Source organism: Haliotis asinina, chromosome 5, assembly GCF_037392515.1.
Source record: "Haliotis asinina isolate JCU_RB_2024 chromosome 5, JCU_Hal_asi_v2, whole genome shotgun sequence".
Taxonomy (NCBI): domain Eukaryota; kingdom Metazoa; phylum Mollusca; class Gastropoda; order Lepetellida; family Haliotidae; genus Haliotis; species Haliotis asinina.
The window spans coordinates 23,442,455-23,464,300 of NC_090284.1; the positions used below are offsets into that span (position 1 = coordinate 23,442,455).

The following is a 21,846-nucleotide window of genomic DNA, read 5'->3' on the forward strand; positions in this document are numbered from 1 at the left end:
AGTCGACATCCATCCCCATCAACTGTATGACATTCTTCTCTGGCTGCCTAATCTCCCTTATTCTGTTCCTGGCACTCACGACGCAGTCTAATTCCCCTCCCCCATGTTCGCTGCTCTGAACGCCCAACGCCTGTCAAGGTGTCATTAAAAATAATGCTCGTATTTTCTTTGACATAAACGGAGATGATATTTCTGCTGAAATAAAAGACCAGTGTATTACACTTGTAAAACGTTTCTCCGAAAAACAAAATGAAAAATACATCAATACAAATACTTTTATGTTCACGTTTTATGTGCACGAAATGTTCCAATGAATTAAACCTGGATACTTCAATGAATGGCTGGTTTATCTGCCATACCCACTCTGATGCGTTAATTTGGACATGGTGAAAAATCTGACACTCGCAACTGTGTGCGTCGGTTGTGCTGGGACTCATGAAAGCTCAGGCAGCACAAATGACAAATGGGCAAACTGCGACAAGGACCATGCTGCTAAATTAAAAATGCGCCAAATATTCCACCAGTCTAACATTCACAAAACAAAATGCACACATAATAAGACGTAATAAGAAGACAAAATATGGTCCAGCCTCCTTCCGTTACTAATTCTGCGAAAACGTATTCCACTGTTTTCTCTCGCTTGTTAACAACGTTATTACTGTTTTGGATGTTGGGTGAAAGGTGAGCAGATCACCTTTGGTGATATTGGTTGCATATCAACTTCACAAAGCAGGATGGCATAATCTGTCCCTGTATCATTAAGAGCGAGTTGAACTGACATGAACTGCTATCTCTTTCTGACTCGGATCTGCTTCCTGTCGCCCCGTTCCTCTTTTAACACATGGATCCTTTAAAAGCTCATTTGTCTTTTGTATATACGGTCATACAAATTTTGACATCTCCCCTTTAAGATGATCGCTATGACGCAGTTACTCTCTCATTAACTGAATAAAATAGTTATTCCGAATTCCACTGATTGGATCTCAATCTCAACAGCAAGTCGTATTATCAATCTCAACTCCCCGAGCCGTAGGTACACCGACATATTGCGGTTTTCATAACCTTACGAGGTACCCATTAACAGTTTGGTGGACTGGGACACATTGTCACCATGCACGTTGCTGTACCTCAAACTAGGTGTTTTTACATATTCGTGTGGTCGCCATCTGCCTACATAGCAACGAAATTGTGGGTCCCTTTAAGTACACAGGGTTGTGTACTGTACACGAGGAGTTGTGACAACTCTGACAGAGTGTGCACGCCATGTGACTTCAGCACTTTTACACCGTGTCGTAGGTGGGCTTGGCACCTCGAACTCGCTGGATCACTGACCTGGCGCTTTAGACAGACAACGTACCCATGTTTTAAGAAAGACAACAAGCAGACGGAGCATGCAAAGCAAAAAGCAAAGCATCATTCCCGACGCCATCTTCTGGACATAATTTGAACAAATTTAAAATCATAAATGCGAAAGCCAGGCATATATCTGAACAAAACAATCTTTGTGGATTTTGTCTGAAGAATACACTCAGGAATACCCATGACCAAAGAATGGAATATTATTCAGAAAAATAATGGTATGGGTTCTATGTCTAGCATCCATCGTCTGAAAATTAGGAATCAGATATCTCCAATATTGCCAATAACTTTGGGGAAACAATGAAAAACAAATAACCAACACACCAAGTAAGAAAACTATTAACTTTAATTCAGTTGATGGGGAAAATTATCATGAAGTATTTTCAGTCCACGAACTTCATACTGCTGATACTGCTTCAGGAGATGTTAGCAGCCATATCAACTCTTGAAGCACTTACCAGGACCTTATTCAGTAATACTGTAAGAAATACATTTAATGGAAATGTGGACATTATGCCAATTTCCGCCATTATTGCATAAAACAGTATTCCCAATGCCTAAACCTGGATGTAGCCATACAGATCTTGTAAATCAGAGATCCATTTCAAAAGAGATGGGTGCTATTACGGTTGCATGCTCAGAGAACGGATCGAGAACAAGAACATAATGCGAACGGGAAGATCTGCCTCAACACGAGTTGGTCGAGTTCAGGTCGAGTTAGAACGGGGTTGTGCGTATTAAGAACGAGATAAGTCTAGTTCAGGAAAGATATAAACTGACTAATTACGAGAATGAACTGCACGACAACGTCCACAAGAGATGAATAGGCATTTTTTCCCAATCTGGGAACGGGTTAAGGACGAGACAGACATTCTGAGAAGTACTTATGATCGAACTAGCGTCGTCATTTTTACAAACGTTACACGTTCGAGTCCGTTAAACAATTACTTTAGGATGGAGCAAGACGTACAAAGAATGTAAAGTAAAGTTCAGTCTACTAACAGATATTTGAAATATGAATTCCTGGAGACACTGGATACATTAAAAACACTTTCAAACTCATAGTGGGGAGAGGAGGAGATCTCTTCACCAACCATACAATACACTGCTCCGTTATGCTTGCGGTTTCATCATTGGTGGTGGGGCTTGCAAAGAGAGTATAAAACTGATAGATTCTTGTAAGGGCGTAAAGGTGTCAACTGCCTTCCGGGTGTCAGCAGTTCATAGTTTATATGTAGAGGCTGATATTTCAGGAGATTACATTTTTTCCGGACATTATAATCCCAACTCGGCTTTTCCCTTCTCTGCCTTCGGCAGTACACCCAGGCGAAGAGTGGATCAGTATGTTTTTACGCGGCTTTCAGCAATATTCCAGCAACACGGCGGTGGAAATGGGCTTCACGCATTGTATTCATGTAGGGAATCAAATCCGCCCTCAGCGTAACGAGCGACCCCATCGCCCTCCAGAACGTGGAACTAACATTGGATAAATTGTAGAACTCTGAAACAAACCGACTTACTTACCACATACGGAGTAATGAATGGAGAAACATGTACGATACTTACCCACCTATCTTCACTGAAGGATCAAAATGCTATTGTCACTGTCATTGGTTCCAGGGGGCCGTTGTTCAAAACAACCTTAGCGCTCAGGCTACCTTATGTCCATGCTAACGTATGGTCACCTTAGCGCTAAGATCGCTTTGTGAAACGGCACACAGAACAATATTTCACTGATTACCTAATGACAGTTCCAGAGGCTAATGCCATATACAGCTCTAAAATATACACAGTTCATCAAATTTTCAGATTCTTGTTCATGTCTTAAGGTAAATAGTACGAGGAAAGGTCAAAACGTTTTGAGAACTTATGAAACAGCTATGCCGTTAGTCGCACTGCTTACATTCATGAGATACCTGTGAAAGTTTCAACATCTCTCAGCAAACAGTATTAATATTGTGGTAACCGGAAGAAAGATACCCAACTCATATCATGGAGTCTTTGGTGCCTTATCCAAGTTTCTGTTATAGCCTTGAGGTCATCACTGGCAAATCGTCTGCCACGCAAGCGAGTCATCAAATTTCGAAAGAGGTTGTAATCACTAGGTACCAGGTCGGGGCTGTATTCGTGGATTGTGCTTATGTTGGTGCCCTCTAGAATGAGGACCTGTGAATTACAGCTCTGTACTCAGTTTTAGAATTCTCCGTAATATCAGTACGGCATCTCCCTTCCAGTTATAACACTATAAATACAAAAGATTAAGTTTTGTCGGTTTACTTGTTTCTAATACCAGCTTCGAAATATATAATACCTGGAAGTGATTAAACTTTAGGTAAAGTAGCGTCGTCTTCTAATTACACCAGATACGGTATAATTATGTTAAGATTGTCCTCAGTTCCAAGGCTCATAAACAGATACCACTGAAAATATCCTTTCCTCAGTTCATATTTCAGCTTTACTGACAAAATATCCAAGTACCCAAAGTCAATTACTTGAAAACATGCAGAATTTAGGAAAAAACAGAAGGAACTGATCAAAGGAATTACAGAGAAATTTCTTAGGCAATTTTAGGGATATCACACAAATAAAAATCTACACAGAGGAAAAACCTTCTTTGATTTTGGTTTTACATTTATGTTAGAAACTAAGCCATTTTTCCATTTCTTGTTAATTCATGTATAGATTTCCCCCAAATGAAGAGATTTGCTGACATCATGTCTGTGTTGAAAAGCGTTTAATAATACTACGTGCATAGAATGGATGCGTTGGTAACATTGAGCAACTGTACTTTACAACGTTGAATCTACTCCTAGACAGGAACGATGGGGGTAGCCCGGTGGTTAAAGCGTTCAACTGCCACGCTGAAAACCCGGGTTCGATTCCCCACATGGGTACGAAATGTGAAACCCGATCCTGGTGGCCCCATCGTGATATTGCTGGAATACTGGGCTCACAGTTTTATGGGTGGAATATTCCTAAAGGCGGCGAAAACACTGTAGATGCAAGACACGTGATTCGTGTATTTATAACTGCATGGATGCGTTCCCATGTCCCTATAGAGAAATTTTGCAAATTAAATTTGAATTTCTTTCTGATTATCTACTACCGTTCTAATCTCAATGCTTATGAAACAAACAAAACACGTTAGCCGTCTTCCGGCAATTTGGGATCAGAACTAAAATTATAAAACGGGATTGGGTGGCTATGTTCGCTGACTTGGCTGACACATGTCATCGTATCCCAAGTGCGTAGAAAGATGCTCATACTGTTGATCCCTCGATCGCCTGGTCCAGATTCGATTATTTACAGACTGCGTGGGTGTGTGCGTGCGTGCGTGCGTGCGTGCGTGCGTGCGTGTGTTGTCTAAAGCAACACTGAGCAACATTCCAGCCATATGGCGGCGGCGTGTCTAATTGTGGAGAGATAAACCAGCAAGCTATCATAGACATATACCTCTTACGTGACAGTTCTCGTGCAGAATGGTGAAATAGCTTCGTAAAACGGCCCATGAGTTGGGCATTGTGTGGTGCCTTTTCAATGATTTTACGAACGTTTCCAAGTGACTCTTTCATAAATGTGGATTCAAAATCTTCTTACTAAACGCCAACACTATAGCTAAAATACATACAATTATTCTGTTTCAGTCAGTATAAATAAACTAATAATTTAATTAGATAATGTAGATTACTAATTGGTTTATGATACCATTTGTTTTAGATGAAACAAATGTTTGCAGCTGTTAATACCTCCTGAGATACCAGACATGTGCATACGTCACTGCTAACATGAACTGATAATCAAACGAAAAACAGTTCAAAGTGTCTTTACGTACAACATACCTGTACTAAATATGTTGTTAAACTACAAACAAAATCAGTCACAACAAATCGACACCATCAGCTCAATGAGAAATAGCGACGGATAAAGGGCGGTAACTGTTACGGCCTTCTTTGTACTGTTGTTCTCGTTGTATAAGATCGGTTGGTCAGTTTGTTGGTTGTTTTAATTGACGGCGCACTCAACAATATCCAACCATATGGCGGCTGTTGATGATCCGGAGTCTTGTGGTATATTCCATCATATTTCACTGGTTGTCAGGAGTGTCAGGATACCCGTTGTAAGGCCCTTATTTGAATTTTTTGTCATTAAGAAAAAATGTAACTGAAATGAGATAAATAAGGATGAGTTAGGTACATTCATAAAGGACACACCCCTGGGCTAGCTTTGCTCCAAGGTTGTACTGAATGTAGAGCCCATGTATGTACAGTAATATAGATAAGTGGACGGGACATATTTATTTGGGCTTTTTGTTTTGTTTTACATTATCCGTTAAACTATTATTTTTTACCTTAGAGACTTGAGCAGTGTTGTCACAACCTCTTGTGTACAGTACAAAATAACGTGTACCCGCGAATCTGTTGGTATATGAAGAGATGGTGGCCACATGAATGTGTGGTGGCCACATCAGTGCGTGGTGGCCACATGAATGTGTGGTGGCCACATCAGTGCGTGGTGGCCACATGAATGTTTGGTGGCTACATGAAGAGTTCCACCTGACGAGAGAGCAAAGCAATACTGACGCGCCATTTTCCATTTTTTGTTGGTTTTGTATGTTGTTCAACGCCGCAGTCAGCATTATGCCTGCTAAATGGTGGTCATCTGTAAAGATGTGAGTCTGAAGCTGGTAAAAAGTGATCAACGGCATGAGCATCAATCTACATAACTGGGGTACGATTACAACGAACCTGACCACCCTCTTACGACAAGTATCTGTAACACAATTGATGGGTTTTTTTAATATTGTCTTAAAACCCACCTTTTCTCAGCTTATAATTTCAGACGTAAATACCCCAGTGTAAATATGTTCTGCAGCGCTTTGAGGGTGTGGAATAGGCGCATTATAAATATGCTTTTATTATCACTTATTATAAACCGTAACTCGCTTGACAATAAGTTGCTATATCCGAGATTCTCGCGGAACTTATCCCGACGTGTGAAAGCGGCCGTATAAAAGGAATAAAAGACTAATACTGATCACTATTTGACGTGATGATGAGAAGTGAGGGACAAAATATCGTATCAAATCAATTTTATTTAAACAAACAAACAAACAAAAAGACATGAGAACGCTTACTTAAAGTGCTAACTTTAAGCGGTTGTACATTTCATTGTGGGATACTGAACAGTAAAAGAAACACAGATCTCATAAAGTGCATTCTTGTTTATGCCTTCTATTTATAAGCTTGACGAAAAGCCAGAGTTGCTTTTCTTTCGTTGTCAGCATATTATCGATACTTCACGATATCTCAGCTGAAAATACAAGATCCCGTAAATCACGTGAGGGTTACAGTTCTTTTTCCCAGAAATAGATTATTCGATAGAACTGAATTTTAATATTTTATCATAAACAAAACATATACCAACATTTGAGGGAAACCGAGTTTGTTTTGGTCTGAAATTGACTTACCATTGAGCTTTCTGCGATTTCAAAGTCGACACATGGAAGTATGCATTAGTCGAGCTGAATTAAAAGAAATATCACAATACAAATATCACAAAACAGAAAAAGAATAATTAATCAGTCATCATGAAGAAGACCACTTTAAAATATTTGCTTCTTTGCTCACAAATACCTTTGATGCAACTTGTGATAAACAAAGTCAAGTTCACTGTCAAGTTTAATTGACTTCAGCCAGCGAATCTATAGACGTCGATCTATTTTCCTCGCATTCACGTGTCCGATGTCGTCAGTTATGGAGTTGAACCAGTCCGTTCAGGTTTTGACAGTCAGTACACAAATACTAGCGACAAATGCTAGGTCTGGTTCTCTATTTCCCTTGACAACAACAACACGGTGTTATATTGACAAACCTGAGCTTGGAAACCGACCGTTACTTCTTGGCCATGTGTGATTTTATTTCTAGCAGTCCAGTGTAATAGGTCGTCGTTGAACACTGCGAGCCAGAGTATTTCAACCTTCATTTTTCATATTGTCAAAACTGCTATATGAATAGTTAATATATTTTCATACTCTTGCGTGTAGTAAAATGTCTTTTTCAATTTGCATTTAATTTTCATTTTAATTTTCGATAAATTTCCTGAGGTACCTGAGACTGTATCAAAAAAAATTCTAGTTTCATTTTACATCGTTGTACCAATAGCCAGTTTAGGTTAGTGTTCAATTCAGACAGTGCCGGTCAATACATCTGCTCTGTAGGTAGCAAGCAAAATTACTTTGTTTTAAGTGTGTTTAGAGAAAAAAATGGAAGAAAGATATAGATATGAACCTTACAGAAAAACTATATAGTGTCAGTTCTATATATGTAGTATTATGGATTGGGACCATTTTTGTATCCAGTGGTATTAGGAGATGCGTAGTTCGAACATTCAGATTCCTGCAAGGTGCTTCTATGTAACAGTACAGTCAACAGTCACACACACACACATACACACACACTCTCTCTCTCTCTCTCTCTCTCTCTCTCTCTCTCTCTCTCTCTCTCTCTCTGTGTGTGTGTGTGTGTGTGTCGTTGTTTTTTGTAACTAGAGGTGAATTACATCGGTATGCCCAATATTATTAAGTTAAGTCGTTTAGTTTACGATGAGATAAACAAGTTTATTCAGTATGCACAAGAAATGGGCTTTACAGATTGTGCTGTATCGAACCCGTGTCTTCAGCGTGACGCGATTCAACAGAATCCCTATCTGACGTAAAACGTGTCGATATATTGCATGAGACGACATGTAACTTGTACATACATATCAATTTAAGCATAACCATACAGTGGTAAGACAGTGAATCTGGTGCATCGTGTCACGCCGAAAACCAAGGTTTGTATTATGCCCACAATGTGTGAAGCCCATTCCTGGTATCCCCGTCGTGGCAGTGCTGGACTATAGTTGAACTCGGCACTCACTCACTGTTATGTCGTCTAACAAACTAAAAGAAAGTCACGAGTTTCATAGTTTAAGCCCCCATTGGATTCCAGAAAATAGCATAACCTACTGTACGAATGTGTAGCATAAATATTATCATATGATGCCAGTTAATCATAAATTGAAAAGAAGTAATAACGATCAGACACAAGACCCATTAAAACTATATGACAATTACAATTCACAATGAGACTGAGTGAGTGAGTTATTGGTTTGACGCAGCTTTCAACGATATTCAAGGTGGGGACATCGGGTATAGGCTTCACTCGCTGTACCCATGTGGGGAAACGAACCCGGGTCATCGGCGTGACGAGCGAACGCCCACAATGGGAGCTTATAATACATGTGTAACATCGAAAACACATCCCAGAAATACGTGGTATATTTACGTAGGCTACGTGTGAACATCACTGAAAAGAATCAGCATTTAACCGTTTACACACGTGAGGTATCGTTGGGTACAAGGGATTTGACGTATTCTAGATTATGTTATGCTCGATGTATAATAGTCCCTTACACACACCCTGACATTCCAAAGCATATCAACAAACCTTTGGCAAGCCTACATTTTTTAATTTTCTAAAAATGAAATGAATTTTCGCTACTCCCTGTACCATACCACTTTTTACAAACGATATTTCATAAGTGAAATGAAAACACATCCAAAACCTTTTCAAGTTAACATAATGTAAGTGTTAATATGATCTTATATACCTCAGGACTTTTCACTTTCTTTCGCTGAGTATGCTCAGTGAGCCTATCAAAAACTAACTCACTTTGCAAGACGTTAAACGATTATGTTTCAAGCGAATAACTTATGCGTATATTCATATGCTCTTATATATACCGTGTGCATTGCATGTAACAGCTTTCTAATGGTGGGCGATATTATTCGCCCTAGTAAACACTTAGCAACGCTCCGATATACATTACACTGGATGTGTGGCTATATTCTCGAGTCATTTAAATGTAAATACAGCATGCCTGCCCTTTGAGAATGGGGCGCTTTTTGTGAAACGCGTCTCACACAAAATAACTTTTAGGATCACGTCACCAAATATTTAACCGAAATACACGTACCTTGCAAAAGTTATCGTTCGGTCCAGCGCACGTTGTGTAAAGAGAGTCTCGTGGCGGTTATCGACATGTCATAGGTGGTTAAAGAACAAACCTGTTGTTCCAAACAAACCTCCGGGAGAGTCGCATGTATGGTTGTACATCGCGGCACAGTTGGACATACCAGGGCATTTATACAAAAATGTTGTGCATCCATGTGCCAACCTGGTTCATGGAATGGCCGTTGGCAGTAGAAGGAATTCAAGGCTACCTTTTTGTCTCGGAATATATTGATGTGATACAATCAAGTAATTCCTATCAATTAAAAAGAAGTACCGATGAGATGGGAGATTCAGAGGAAATCTAGGCTACTTCATCTTGGGCTTAAGCTCTGCAGAAGGGAAAATAAAGCGGCTCAGGGACTGTGAAACTGTGTTTGTTTTTTTATTTTATTGTTGTGTTTATTTATTTATTTATTTATTTATTTATTTATTTATTTATTTATTTATTTATTTATTTATTTATTTATTTACTATCTATTTATTTTACTGTGGGGGTGGAGTGGGTAGTTCGGTGGGTGTGTTTGTGTGTATGTATGTGTGTTAGTGTTAGTGTTAGTGTGTGATAGTGCGTGAGTTAGAGTGTGTGCGTGTGCGTGTGCGTGCATGTGTGTGTGTGCGTGCGTGTGTGCGTGTGTGCGTGTGTGTGTGTCCTTCAACAGATTAGAAAGTTTTGTTCGAAATGACTTACCGGAAGCATAATCTGTTTCAGTTCATTCACTTACCCGTCTATGAGTGAGTGAGTGAGTGAATTTACTTTCACGCCGCACGCGTCAATAATCAAGCTATGTGATGGCCTTATACTCACCTATTCATATTAACCCTGACATGTAGGGTCTAACGATCCCAATCGTTCGGCCGGCAGACCAACCATCCGGACGGCAATCAAGTGACTATATTTTGTTCCGCTCTAAAGGCTGTTTGCATGGTTATCATCGATCGTATAAGCTTGCGTAAAAAATATTGAATGCAACCAGTCGTTAATTTGAGATCGATTTTTGTTAAACAGTTTGTTAACAGCCTGCAGATAATAAAGAAGTAGTAGATCCATAAAAAACAGTCCTCAACCTTCAGTACAACATGTTGTCTACATTTCAGGTCATGGTTTGACGGAAAGCACGAGCTGTATATACATATTCAGACATCGACAACATTACACACCGCAGCTGTTTCCTGAAAACTTTTTTTGTCTACAATACAGGCATAATTACTCAAAAAACAAAATGCGATATAAATTTCGACTGCGTTTAAAAAAATAAAATTATAATGATATACATTCATAAATGGGTTGCAGTACATAAGAGGAAATGGATGGGTCTCCCTTGAAGGCGCCATGATGCGTCGCCTTTGACCGGATCGGATGATCGTGCCATCCTTTGCGTTTCAGGTACACACGTTTAACTGTGAGTTTTTAACAAAGATATACACGTATGTTACCTGAGACGGTTTGACTCTTTTCACCTGTTAACGATGTACGAAGAGTGGAAGGTCGCGGGTTCGATTCCTGGCAACGTCATACCAAAAGACGTTAAAACGTGGTACTTGTTGGTCTCTGCCTGGCGCTCGGTGTCACTATAATGTGTCTGAGAGGGGTATTCATACTTAACTGCATCATGGTATCTCAGTTAGGTTTCTTTATGAAACAAGCTTAAGTCAGGGCTAGTACAAGCACCCACACATTCACACGCATGCACGTCGTCATATGAGCGAAATATTACTACGTATGACGTTAAACCCCATTTCTCCTCATCTTATGTAAGGACACGTGTCATGGATTAATAACTTCTTTATACAGACGATGCGACGTTCCGATATAGATTCTTGTGTCGTTGTCAAGCTGGTCATTCATCTCACCAGTTACCTATCTCAAGAACATAAAAGCATAATGCGCAGTTCTCATAATCACCTTATAATGTGATGAAAATGTCAAGCTGGAAGAGAACAGAACCTTTTTTACGCTCAGGTCGAGATACTCGGCATAAGAGATACGAATACAATGTATACATTCGAGAATACATATTCTAGAAGGAATATTATTCCTGGTGGTATTTCAAGATATACATAATCATTTTGTTTGTTTTAAATTGATCGTTTACAATTAAACAATTGTTTTTTAACGGTGATTTGGGATACAAGTATTCAGATGATTTTGGAGAAAAATGTAACGATGTCAACGCCAACATCACACGTGTCCCTGAGGTTACACACTCTTGCCTGACAACGGTACAAGAATCTGTATCGAAACGTCGCACTCACGCAATACAAAAGTTGTTATCCATAACAATGTGTCCTATTTGTACCGCAAACTACGTACAGAAACTGGTTTGGTGTCAATTCATCAACAAACTGCTGGATTGTGTGATCGTAAATAAGTTCTGCCAAAATTACAGGTATTTTAATGTCGCTTCGCTTTTTCGGAGTTACCTCCCCTCATTCTGAACGCCAATAGGTGGCGCTGCATTTGTTGTCATTCCATATTTGGCAGATTGAGGCTATGTCGATTTCAGTGAGTGATGTGTGTCACTATCCCAAGTCGTACTGTTTGAATGGCCGGAAATACTGCTCGGCAATGGCTCACGGTGGACACGAGCTGTCAGAGTTATATCATCTCATGTGACTAGCAGTGTATGGAGTAAGAGGTCAGCTACACAGTTAACCGCCAGAAGTCACCTGCTGTGGCTCCAGGATAGCTTCAGATCGCAGCTTGCCGCGATAAGCAATTTCATTGTATTCACTGCAAAGGAAACTCGGTCACTCAGTGAATGAAAACGGGATTGTTCACCTGTGGATGTACACACCTATATACAGGTACGTGGGACTGTTTCCTTCCGCCTCGGAGTCATTGTCTTATCTGTGAAACGTTTGTGGGAATCTCGCTCCACGTCATGCCGACGGTCAGTGTTGGCTTGGCTTCGTTAGCTCTCTTACCTTGATTCACCTGACTGACTCGGCGTCCCCCAATGTGAGGCTATGGGAGGGGGGGCTTCTGTGCAAGTTCTCATGGTGGGACTGGACACTTCTGGAAAAACAACTATCTTATATCGCCTGAAATTCGGCCAATACATGAACGCTATACCAACAGTTGGTTTCAACTGTGAAAAGGTCGAAGGAAAATATGGCAAAGTTAAAGGAGTGACATTCACGATCTGGGACGTCGGGGGAAAGGATAACATGAGACCGTTGTGGAAATCGTACCTGCGCTCAGCGGATGGGATCATATTTGTTGTAGACAGCAGTGACAAGGAGAGGATTGAGGAGGCGAGAATCGAACTTATCAAGTTTGTTAAGTCACAAAACACTAACAGTCTACCTTGTCTCGTTATTGCGAATAAGCAGGATTTACCCGAAGCGTTAGACCCGTCGGAGATAGAGACGATGTTATCCCTCTCCGATATCTCGCGGTCTCAGTTGTGTGAGTTGGCTCCTGCCTGTGCAGTTACGGGGGAGGGTCTCCCCGAAGCGATGGACACTATGTATGAAATGATTAAGAAATGGAAAAAGGGCAAATCGGGGAAAATAGCTAGGTGACAGAATTTACAAGTATTAGTGATACCTATCTGCTTATCGTGCACTTCCATGGCTCGACGGTCGTCAGCATCACTAGCGAGTAATGTGCTATTCTTCCACACTCCGTCATGACGACAACGACGATGGCAACATCAACAACAGCATCGACTTCGTCAATTCCTCATGCGGGACCAATATTGTGGTAATTACCTCACATCAAATGTGTCGTGTTAGATAACAGCGTCTGTGTTCACATCGTTCAATGTGTGTTGTTAGTTTGAGATCATAATCTTTCACGCACAGTCCAACTACTACGATTCAGGAATAGAAATCCCATGTGTCAAGTATTAAATAATTATCCTCTGGATTGTATCTAGTGGTCACTCGCTGACTGACCAGTGCAGGTCACTGTTTAGATCGCCGTAGCTGCAATCGTGTGTGTTGCAGTGAAACGTTGCTGACACCCCTGTCAATCAACAACTGACAGGTCACGTGCTTGTGTGCTGATATTCTGGTGATATTTGTGTTTTTCGTACATTTCAGTTCAACATGCTAGATTCAAGATGGTGCATTAATACTCGTCATCTTAATTTTAAACGGACATTCCAATGTTTTGACTCAAACTACCTTTGAAATTATTTTCAAAGGCATGCAATATTATTATTTAATAAACGTATTTAATCCATTGCTATATCATAGTTCTATTTTGACGTACTTAAGAATTGATAGCTCTGCCTTAACCCAAAGAAGGTGTGTTTAGTACACATACAGTATAACCACTCGTGCTCAGCTAATCCGTCCATGTTAAAATATTCAAGGTTCGATATACCTAGCACCGAAATTGCTTTGTGTCACGAATGCCTGATTCAAAGCCGTACGACAGTGTTAGGTTATGTAGGGTTTACGATAGGGAGGGTAGTAAATCGCTCTGAGGAGTAAGCTTTAAGTCGATCTCTTTAATCTACCGGGGTTACAGTCAAACCGTTTTCAAAAGGATCATCTGAGACCACGTAGACAAAACAGGACTGTTGCAAACTAGACTGGATGACGGTATAAGTAGCAGCTCTAGGGCGGTCCCAATACTGACGTGACGTGCTATGACTGCACAAGTTACAAGGATCGATTTCTTGATATATTTATCCAGATACCGATCGAACCTATTCAAATACAAGTACGCCGCTTTCGCGTTTGTCTACCTACAAATATACCTACCTATATCATCAATCTGCAATATTTGTATAGTTAGGAGCCATTCTGCCATTTTGAACTGTACGTATACTGATCTATTCTCTTTCATCATTCTCAGTAGACTGTATTCCCATGATATAACATGTAGTATCATTGTTTACGTAATGTCAGAACTTTTTTAAAGTGACATTTAGATCCTGGTATGATGAAGTGGACTGACAGTTTTATTACAATGGATGTGACGTTCTGGGTAGATGCTAAAACTTATCACACACGTGATAATAACCGTGTCACCATCTACACCGAAACGTCTCATCCATTGTAATAAAGAAATTGTCTGGCCCTAAAAGTAATTCCTCTTTAAGGTCACAGAATTGTTTTCCCAAGGTAAAACCTCCGACAGCAATAAAAAAGCGATTATAGGTGGCCTTTCATTCAGTGCTATGACCGTTGTTAATTGAAACCGGTTTTTTAATTCAGTTCACGTTGTAAAAGAAATTATGTTTGTCACAACTGGTCGTAACTGAAGCAATGTAAACCACGACCCAACACAAGGCCCAAGGGCCCAAACCCTCAGCTTGTATACCCCACGGCTCTGTAACGTAACCCAAATACCTCACAACACACCTCCAAAGTTAAACCCATTTACTGGAATGTGCGGCATTACGTAAGAGGTCATTGGAGGTCGCGTCTACCCGGCAAGGGCTCTCAATGAGAGCACAATAGAACCCGCTTGACCTTAAGTTTGACACGTTTGAAACGTGCGATGACACTTCAGGTGGCTTTCGGACGTAACTGAAATGTAATTGCGAGCCAATTGTTTACAGAATGACTTTTATAAGTCTATGCCCAAAGAGCGTTTACTGTACAGTTGGGAGGTACACCAACTATTTTTCTTGCCAACTTTTCATGGCATCTTTGGCACGGTTTCAAAATTCTTCTCTATAAGTCAGAGGATTATCCGTTTATCCGTTTTAATTAATGCTGATCCATTCATTTCAAATCGCGGTGTTAATGTATGTCGTTAAATGCCTAAGAAAACAGGATTGTGAAAACAATTGGCAATGGTAATTAATGACAACCTCGTTCACATATTCCCTGCATAATGTTTAACAGTGCTGACAGCATATTTCTGATAAAACGCTCATTGTTTTTCAAAAGTTGTCACCACCAGCACTTGTTCCCTCAACGCCTTTGTATGACATGATACAACCTCTTAGGGCAATCTGTAGGAAACGGCAGTGCACAATTGGCATGTTAGGATATATCCATACAAGCTTGAGCGTTCATCAAAATGATGGAAAATCGAGATGTTTTTAAAAGAGTTAGAAACGCTGATTTTAGGTGATTTGTGTTGCGTAACATATTTCCAGATGTATATGTGACTCCAGCCTACATAGACTAATGTTTAGTCTCTGAATATATAATTTTGGTAGTAACAAACGAACCTATTTAAACAGAAAAGGCGTCTCAGGCAGGTCAGAGTTTCTGAACCTGTAGAAATCTAGACTTGCTTCTTTTATGGCTTTAACATTGCAGAGAAGGCTTGGCGGTGGGAAACTTAATGTGGTTCGGGGGCTGACATACTACCAGTTTACTCTTCAGACAGTGGAACAAACATGCCCAAAACAGCCCATGCAGATCTAGATTGAAAATGAACAAAGTCTCAGGGCTCGGGGATGATTATAAATAATTACCGCAATTTAGAAACCATGTATGTCTGTAAAATGTGAATGTTACAGAGGTTAGAAGTTATTTAAATGTGCCTCTAGCGTGTCTATTTCAAAATAATCACCCGACTGTAGTACGATCTATGATGAATTCTACTTCAGTGGTAGGTTTCAACGAGGTCAACTCTGTATTAGTCGTCGATATGCATGTGGTTGACATAGTTATAATTTATTTTAATCATCGTTTAAACACATTTGTTTTCTGAAACCTGGGTTGGTATACACGCATTTTCATGCTTATTTAAATACCGCCCCAGCAACAAAATCGTGGTGGATACTAGTAAACGAAACAATTGACAACTCAGATTTTCAGAGATAGATAAAGCACGTGTTCATGTGTTCATAAGAAAACAAAGCAAAGGTGCGCTTAGCAGTACAATATGACGATACGTGATGCAATGACGTCAGTAAACATACAGATCTAGCTTTCTAGATTTTTGATTTTTATGATTGGGATCATTTGGGGAAATACATGTATTTTAATGTACGTTTTGGTCCCGTTCATCCATTAGATCCATTTGTCAGATGGTGAGTGTTTTAGTCCTGTTAGGAACGTATGTCCTTACTGAATACTGCTTACCTGATAAATGTACATGTTTTATTGACTCCGTGAAATTGATTTGACGAAAGTATTCGCTTGCTTATAGCGCTAATGCCTGTGGTTACAAGGTGATGTAAATGTATATTTCATGTCAACATATCTACCCATTTAAAGGGTGTATATGTACATGTGCATTGCCTGATTGATTCCGTACAAACGGTCCATATGTATTGTGAACGTGGGGTAGTATTTCCATTTTGGACTTTCCTGAGGCAAGTATGTAAGCATTCAGGCGTATTCTGAGGGATGCAAGCTTATCTAGTAGGTGTGCTCGATTTACGTTCACGTAGAACAAAACCTTTTACAGATTACATGTTTACTATCTGTAACGTTCATCGGGCTGTGTTTATGGTGAATTTGTGTATATGTTAAATATGGTCTCGTCGCAATGTGATTAAAATGATGCCAATGCGTTGAATTCTGAAGTAGCCTAACACGCTTCCTTAGACTCCAACATAAACTACATGTCTTCGGATCCTAATTGCGTGGACAGATGCTCATGCTGTTGACTGCTTTGTTTCCCCACACGGATACAATATGTGAATCCTATTTCTGGTTTATCTGGATGGCATTGTCGGATTATTGAGGAAAATGGCGTAAAATGGAACTCACACATAAATGCTGTTGAGCACTGGATTGTCTGGCCCCGACTCGATTATTTACAGACCGTCGTCATATAGTTTCAATATTGCTGAGTGCGACGTTAAACAACAAACAAAAGAAAATCAATGTATTCTTGTTCACTTAATTTTCGAAACGCCCATTTGGGCCTTGTCTGAAACATAATGATGTCATCACTAAGCTTGGATTACATGATAATTTGTGGAATGAATTTTAAAACACTTCTTGATATCAAAATGTGGTTCTGACCCTGTTTACCCGCATATTCCGGTGTTCCATTACCCGATATACTAGTAAACCTTTTGATAAAGTATATCTCATTTCTAAAGCATCTGCCAATTATAAACCGCTCAGTAAATATTTACACCGTCCACGACACAATTAGTTCATTAATTACGTGCGTATACAACTGGTTATCTAATGTTTGTAGAAGTCACAGCAGGAACAATTAGCGTGTCACCTAAATAACGGTTTATCTGGCCATGTCGAGCATTGTAGGGAGACAATTGGTTTTTGTAGCTATAACACATGCAGCTTGGCCCCAGGCAAGTGTTTTGAAGATAAACAACATTTGGGAGAAAACCTTCCCGTGACCTTTGTCATGTGCAGCGCATGACGTTAGAGAGACACAAGTAGGGTTATCAGAACATAACAGAACGAGTCGGTGCAGGCTTTGTAGAAGTGCTAATGTTAAGGGCCGCTAGAGCGTTCCTAGTGCACGTGAGACGGCTTTGTTTTGTCTGTTCTGATGTTCAAACGACTGTAACTTCAAGAAAGCCTTCCCAAGAAAGGCTCCACAAGAAACACCCTCTCTAAGGAAAGACCATCTAACATAGACTGGCTTTAATCGACTTTTAGAGCACTATATGTTTAAGACGTATTCAATAGCAACACAAATTGCGTTAATTCAGCTTGTTTAGCTGGGATACGACAATACGATTAAAATTGTCTGATAATTAATTTTAGTGTATTGAACTTCTAAGTCTTCTATTGCTAAAATCACAATGAAACCGGGGTAAACTGGTGACAAGCGAGGTTACGCAATCGCTTTGTTCAGTGATTATCAAAGGATCATTCACCCCACGCCGATACTTTCAAACAACACGGTATAATTGCGATTCTGTTTGATGCAAGAGACCAAATACTTTTATCTCGGCCGCTTTTCCAAAGCCCGGATCGTTCTACACAGGGAAGAAACGATCCGCGGCCCCCATAATAAACATTGACTTTGATAGTCGTGGACCTAATGCTGCTTTGTTGGGTAGGGACTCGGTCTGTGACATTTAGTCGCATATTTATAAAAGAGAGAGTGAGGTGTAACGGCAATATGCATAATTCTAATTACATCACTACGTGTCAGTTTCACGTGGGAGGAAAGGCCAATGCGCTGCACACCTCATGTTTATCACCTTGATGGCGACTACAGTGAGTGAGTTTAGTTTTACGCCGCTTCAAGCAATATTCCAGCAACATCACGACGGGAGACGCCCCAAATGGACTTCACACAGTGTACGCATGTGGGTTATCAAACCCGGGCCTTCGGCGTGATGAGCGAACTCTTTAGCCACTAGGCTACCCCATCGTCCTTAATTTGGACTAAACTATTCATTGTGACTATCGATCAACGCAAATGCCATGTATCAACCAGCTCACCGAGCCTGATCATCCTAAAAACCTCGTCTGGAAGAACAGGGATTCGAACACAGATTTTTAGTATGAAAAGATACGTACCTCTGCACAAAGAACTGGCAGAAAGCAAAATGTCGACATTTCCATTTGGACTATAATAAAACTGATACCTTTCATTTTTTCTGAAGAGATGATCGATCAGACGTTCATGTTAAACTACTAGGGCTCAGTCATTGAAAGTATACTGTCGAAAGTTTCGAAAAAAATTAAATCTGATAAAATTAAGCATTCGTGTTTCCCCTGTATAAAAAGTTTGACCAAAAATGATGCGTTTCTTTTGCTCTTTAGTATAGAAGTCGCTGTCACTGAAACATTCATAAACAAGCCTCATCGTGAGACCTAATGTGATCGCAATATGGTATTCCGGGTTAGGCCTTCAAGCTTTTGCTTGGCATTAATGCCAAAGAAAGTACAATGATATCAGAAATATTATACAGCGATCAATGTAATGCTTTGATGGTTGTGAGGTCGTGGGGTGAAGCTAGCTGCAGGGCCGGTGAATGTGGGCGTCGTCCAATGTCGTCTATGTGGGCTTGAACGAGGCGCTGGAGACTAAGGAACACTCACACCTCCTCCAGGATCCACAAGCCTCTCATCCAGTCAATCCATGTTCTCTTTCATGTTTTCAGAGCACCGCTGGTATTTCTTTTGAATTTGCTTCACCGGTTACTGTCGACCCCAATTTTCTGCAAAATTTGAACTGCTGTAAAAAAAACTATATTTTGATCATAACGTTTGACTTTGTCATTTGAGCAAGAAAGGCAGTCCATTTTCAGTTATATATATTCTATATGGACTGAATTGTTCAAAAGAAAATCGAGAGCTCGATCTCCCACATCGACCTGAACCAATTGATTGCGTAATCAATTCATATGTGAGCGTAGGTGTATGTAAACTCTGAGGCCTGTTTAGATCGGTAAGCCTTGAGAAAAGGTTTAAGAAATGTGACTGTAACTCATGGCACGAAATATTACCAACCTCTTAATGGTTCCTGGTTCCTACTTATATTCATCCAGCATCCTCTGGTCTCGGGCACAGATCCAGAACAATATCGAGCGTCCATCCAGCAAACGTAATGCTCACACCCAGGAGAGAGGTAAATTGCTGACAGGACACAGAAGCAAAATGGTGTTATTGTTGTTGTTGAATAGACACGACTCAATATTTGAGACCACCCTGGGAAACTTTAAATATTCTGCATAACGTGTGAGATGACATCCATGGACATCTAACAGAGCCCTTTTCTTGTAATAGAGATACGCCCCATGATCAGGGCCATATTGCAGGTAGTATGTCTCACAATCCGTGAACCATTATTTTTCCTTCCTCCCAGACCTCATCGTAAAGCTAATCCTCAAGGGAAAGCAAGTCTAAATTTACCACAGGTTAAAAAAATAGCATCTCACTGGATATCCTTTTCATTTTCAACGAACAGCATTACTTGTGTGTATTAAACATATACTTTGAGAGACTAAACTTTGGTCTATTATCGCCAAATTAATGTCCAGTGTTCTGGCCGTCGAGGTGTGAGAATCAGATTAAATGAGACCCTTTTGTGTCCCCTGTACAGCCGTGTTTAGACATATGGAGCTGGTTCTCGGCTCCAGAGACCAGACCAGAGTGCTTGAAGGTATTACACCACGTGGCCCGTATAAGCATACGCCTCCGTGGGCTTTACGCTGTCACCTGTGTATGTTCCCTCCAGAAACACATGGGTTGATACTCCGTCTGCATACTGTTTGTTCAGATGGCTTCAGTTCACTTGTCGAGTAAAGGGATATTAGCCTTGTAGTGTTGAAGACCTCATCTATACCAAGACCAATGTGCGAAACAGCTACTGGCCCGTTAGACTGTGGCTAGTAAAAGTCCAGTCGGACCACCATTTCTCCACAATAACTGGCCCGACTGCCTTGTGGATTTTCATGGTTTCATTTGTTTAGTTTTTTAATGGTATTTTAATATTTTGCGTAGTCTCTATGTTCACATTTCGGTGGGGTAAATTAGTTTGTTGGCTAGTAATTTTCAGGCAAAGCTATCCCGACTTGAAAGCAAACTTTGAAAACTATCTGTGAACATCCGGGCTATTATCGGTCTTCAGCAACCGATGCCTGTAAGAGGCACCGAGCAAGATCAGGTGGCTCGCTGACTTGGTTGATGTGTCATTAGTTCCCAACTGCGTAGGTCGATGCTCATGGTGCTGATGGCTGAATTGTTTCGTTCAGACTCGATGATTTACAGACTGCGACCATATAGCTTTAATACGTTCAACGTTCACGTTGCACATTTGACAATCGTGGCATTTAAAGTACCGTTAGAACTGTTTTTTAAAAGTGCATTTTTCAATTCTTTGAGGCCAATGCAAACACGTGCAAATGAAGAAAACTTCGATGCGAAGATCACGTGACCGACTGCACCTGCAAAACCTGATTTGGTACTAACGTCATTTGCACGACGATTGGATGGGTTAGAGTGGGTTTTGCTAACGTTTTTGTAGAGTCGAAATATAGGGATCCCATTTCAGATGCATAGATGTATCATCAGAGAGAAAATATTCATTATTTTTAAAAATTATTTTGTGAAGTTTCTTTTTTGACTCAGTACATTTAAGCCTCTGAATTGGAAACGTTTCTGTGTCTCTGTAGGAAAAAAACTCATCATGTCTCATCCTTTTTTTGCATTCCCTGATTTCCAGCGAGTGTTGAGATTATGAGAAACTGTACCCAAAGGACCATCATTTAGTTTCTGAGAACTTCCAATCCTAACGTGACGCCATAATGCAAAAAGAAGACACGAAAACGAACGAGTATCTTGTGTCAGTAGTGTATGAGATCACCATATATTACAAGAAATACTGTCCGATTTGCAATCGTTACTTTTATTCGGATGTAAGGTTTTCACCTCTTAAAGAGGGGCACTAGTGAGACAGCTGTTTATGTGCGAAGATGCCCCTCAAGAACATTTTCGTAAGAGGCGACTAACGAGTGGTCAGGTCCTCTGACTTGGTTGACACATGTCTTCGGTTACCAATTGCGCGTTTCGATGCTCATGCTGTTGATCAGTGGATTATCTGGTTGAGCGTCGATTATTCACAGACTGCCGC

General features: G+C 40.3%; 1 protein-coding gene across 1 annotated transcript; it reads left to right on the forward strand.

Moving 5' to 3' along the window:
- The first annotated feature begins 11,885 nt into the window (after positions 1-11,885).
- On the forward strand, positions 11,886-13,602 carry LOC137284133 (ADP-ribosylation factor-like protein 4C). Its single transcript, XM_067815817.1, has one exon. The coding sequence runs from the start codon at positions 12,381-12,383 to the stop codon at positions 12,936-12,938; it is 558 nt and encodes a 185-aa protein (XP_067671918.1). The 5' UTR covers positions 11,886-12,380; the 3' UTR covers positions 12,939-13,602.
- The last annotated feature ends 8,244 nt before the right edge of the window (positions 13,603-21,846 follow it).

Bases quoted from the DNA above. Each gene is read 5' to 3' on its own strand.
- LOC137284133 (XM_067815817.1), top strand. From the start codon at position 12,381: ATGGGAGGGGGGGCTTCTGTGCAAGTTCTCATGGTGGGACTGGACACT.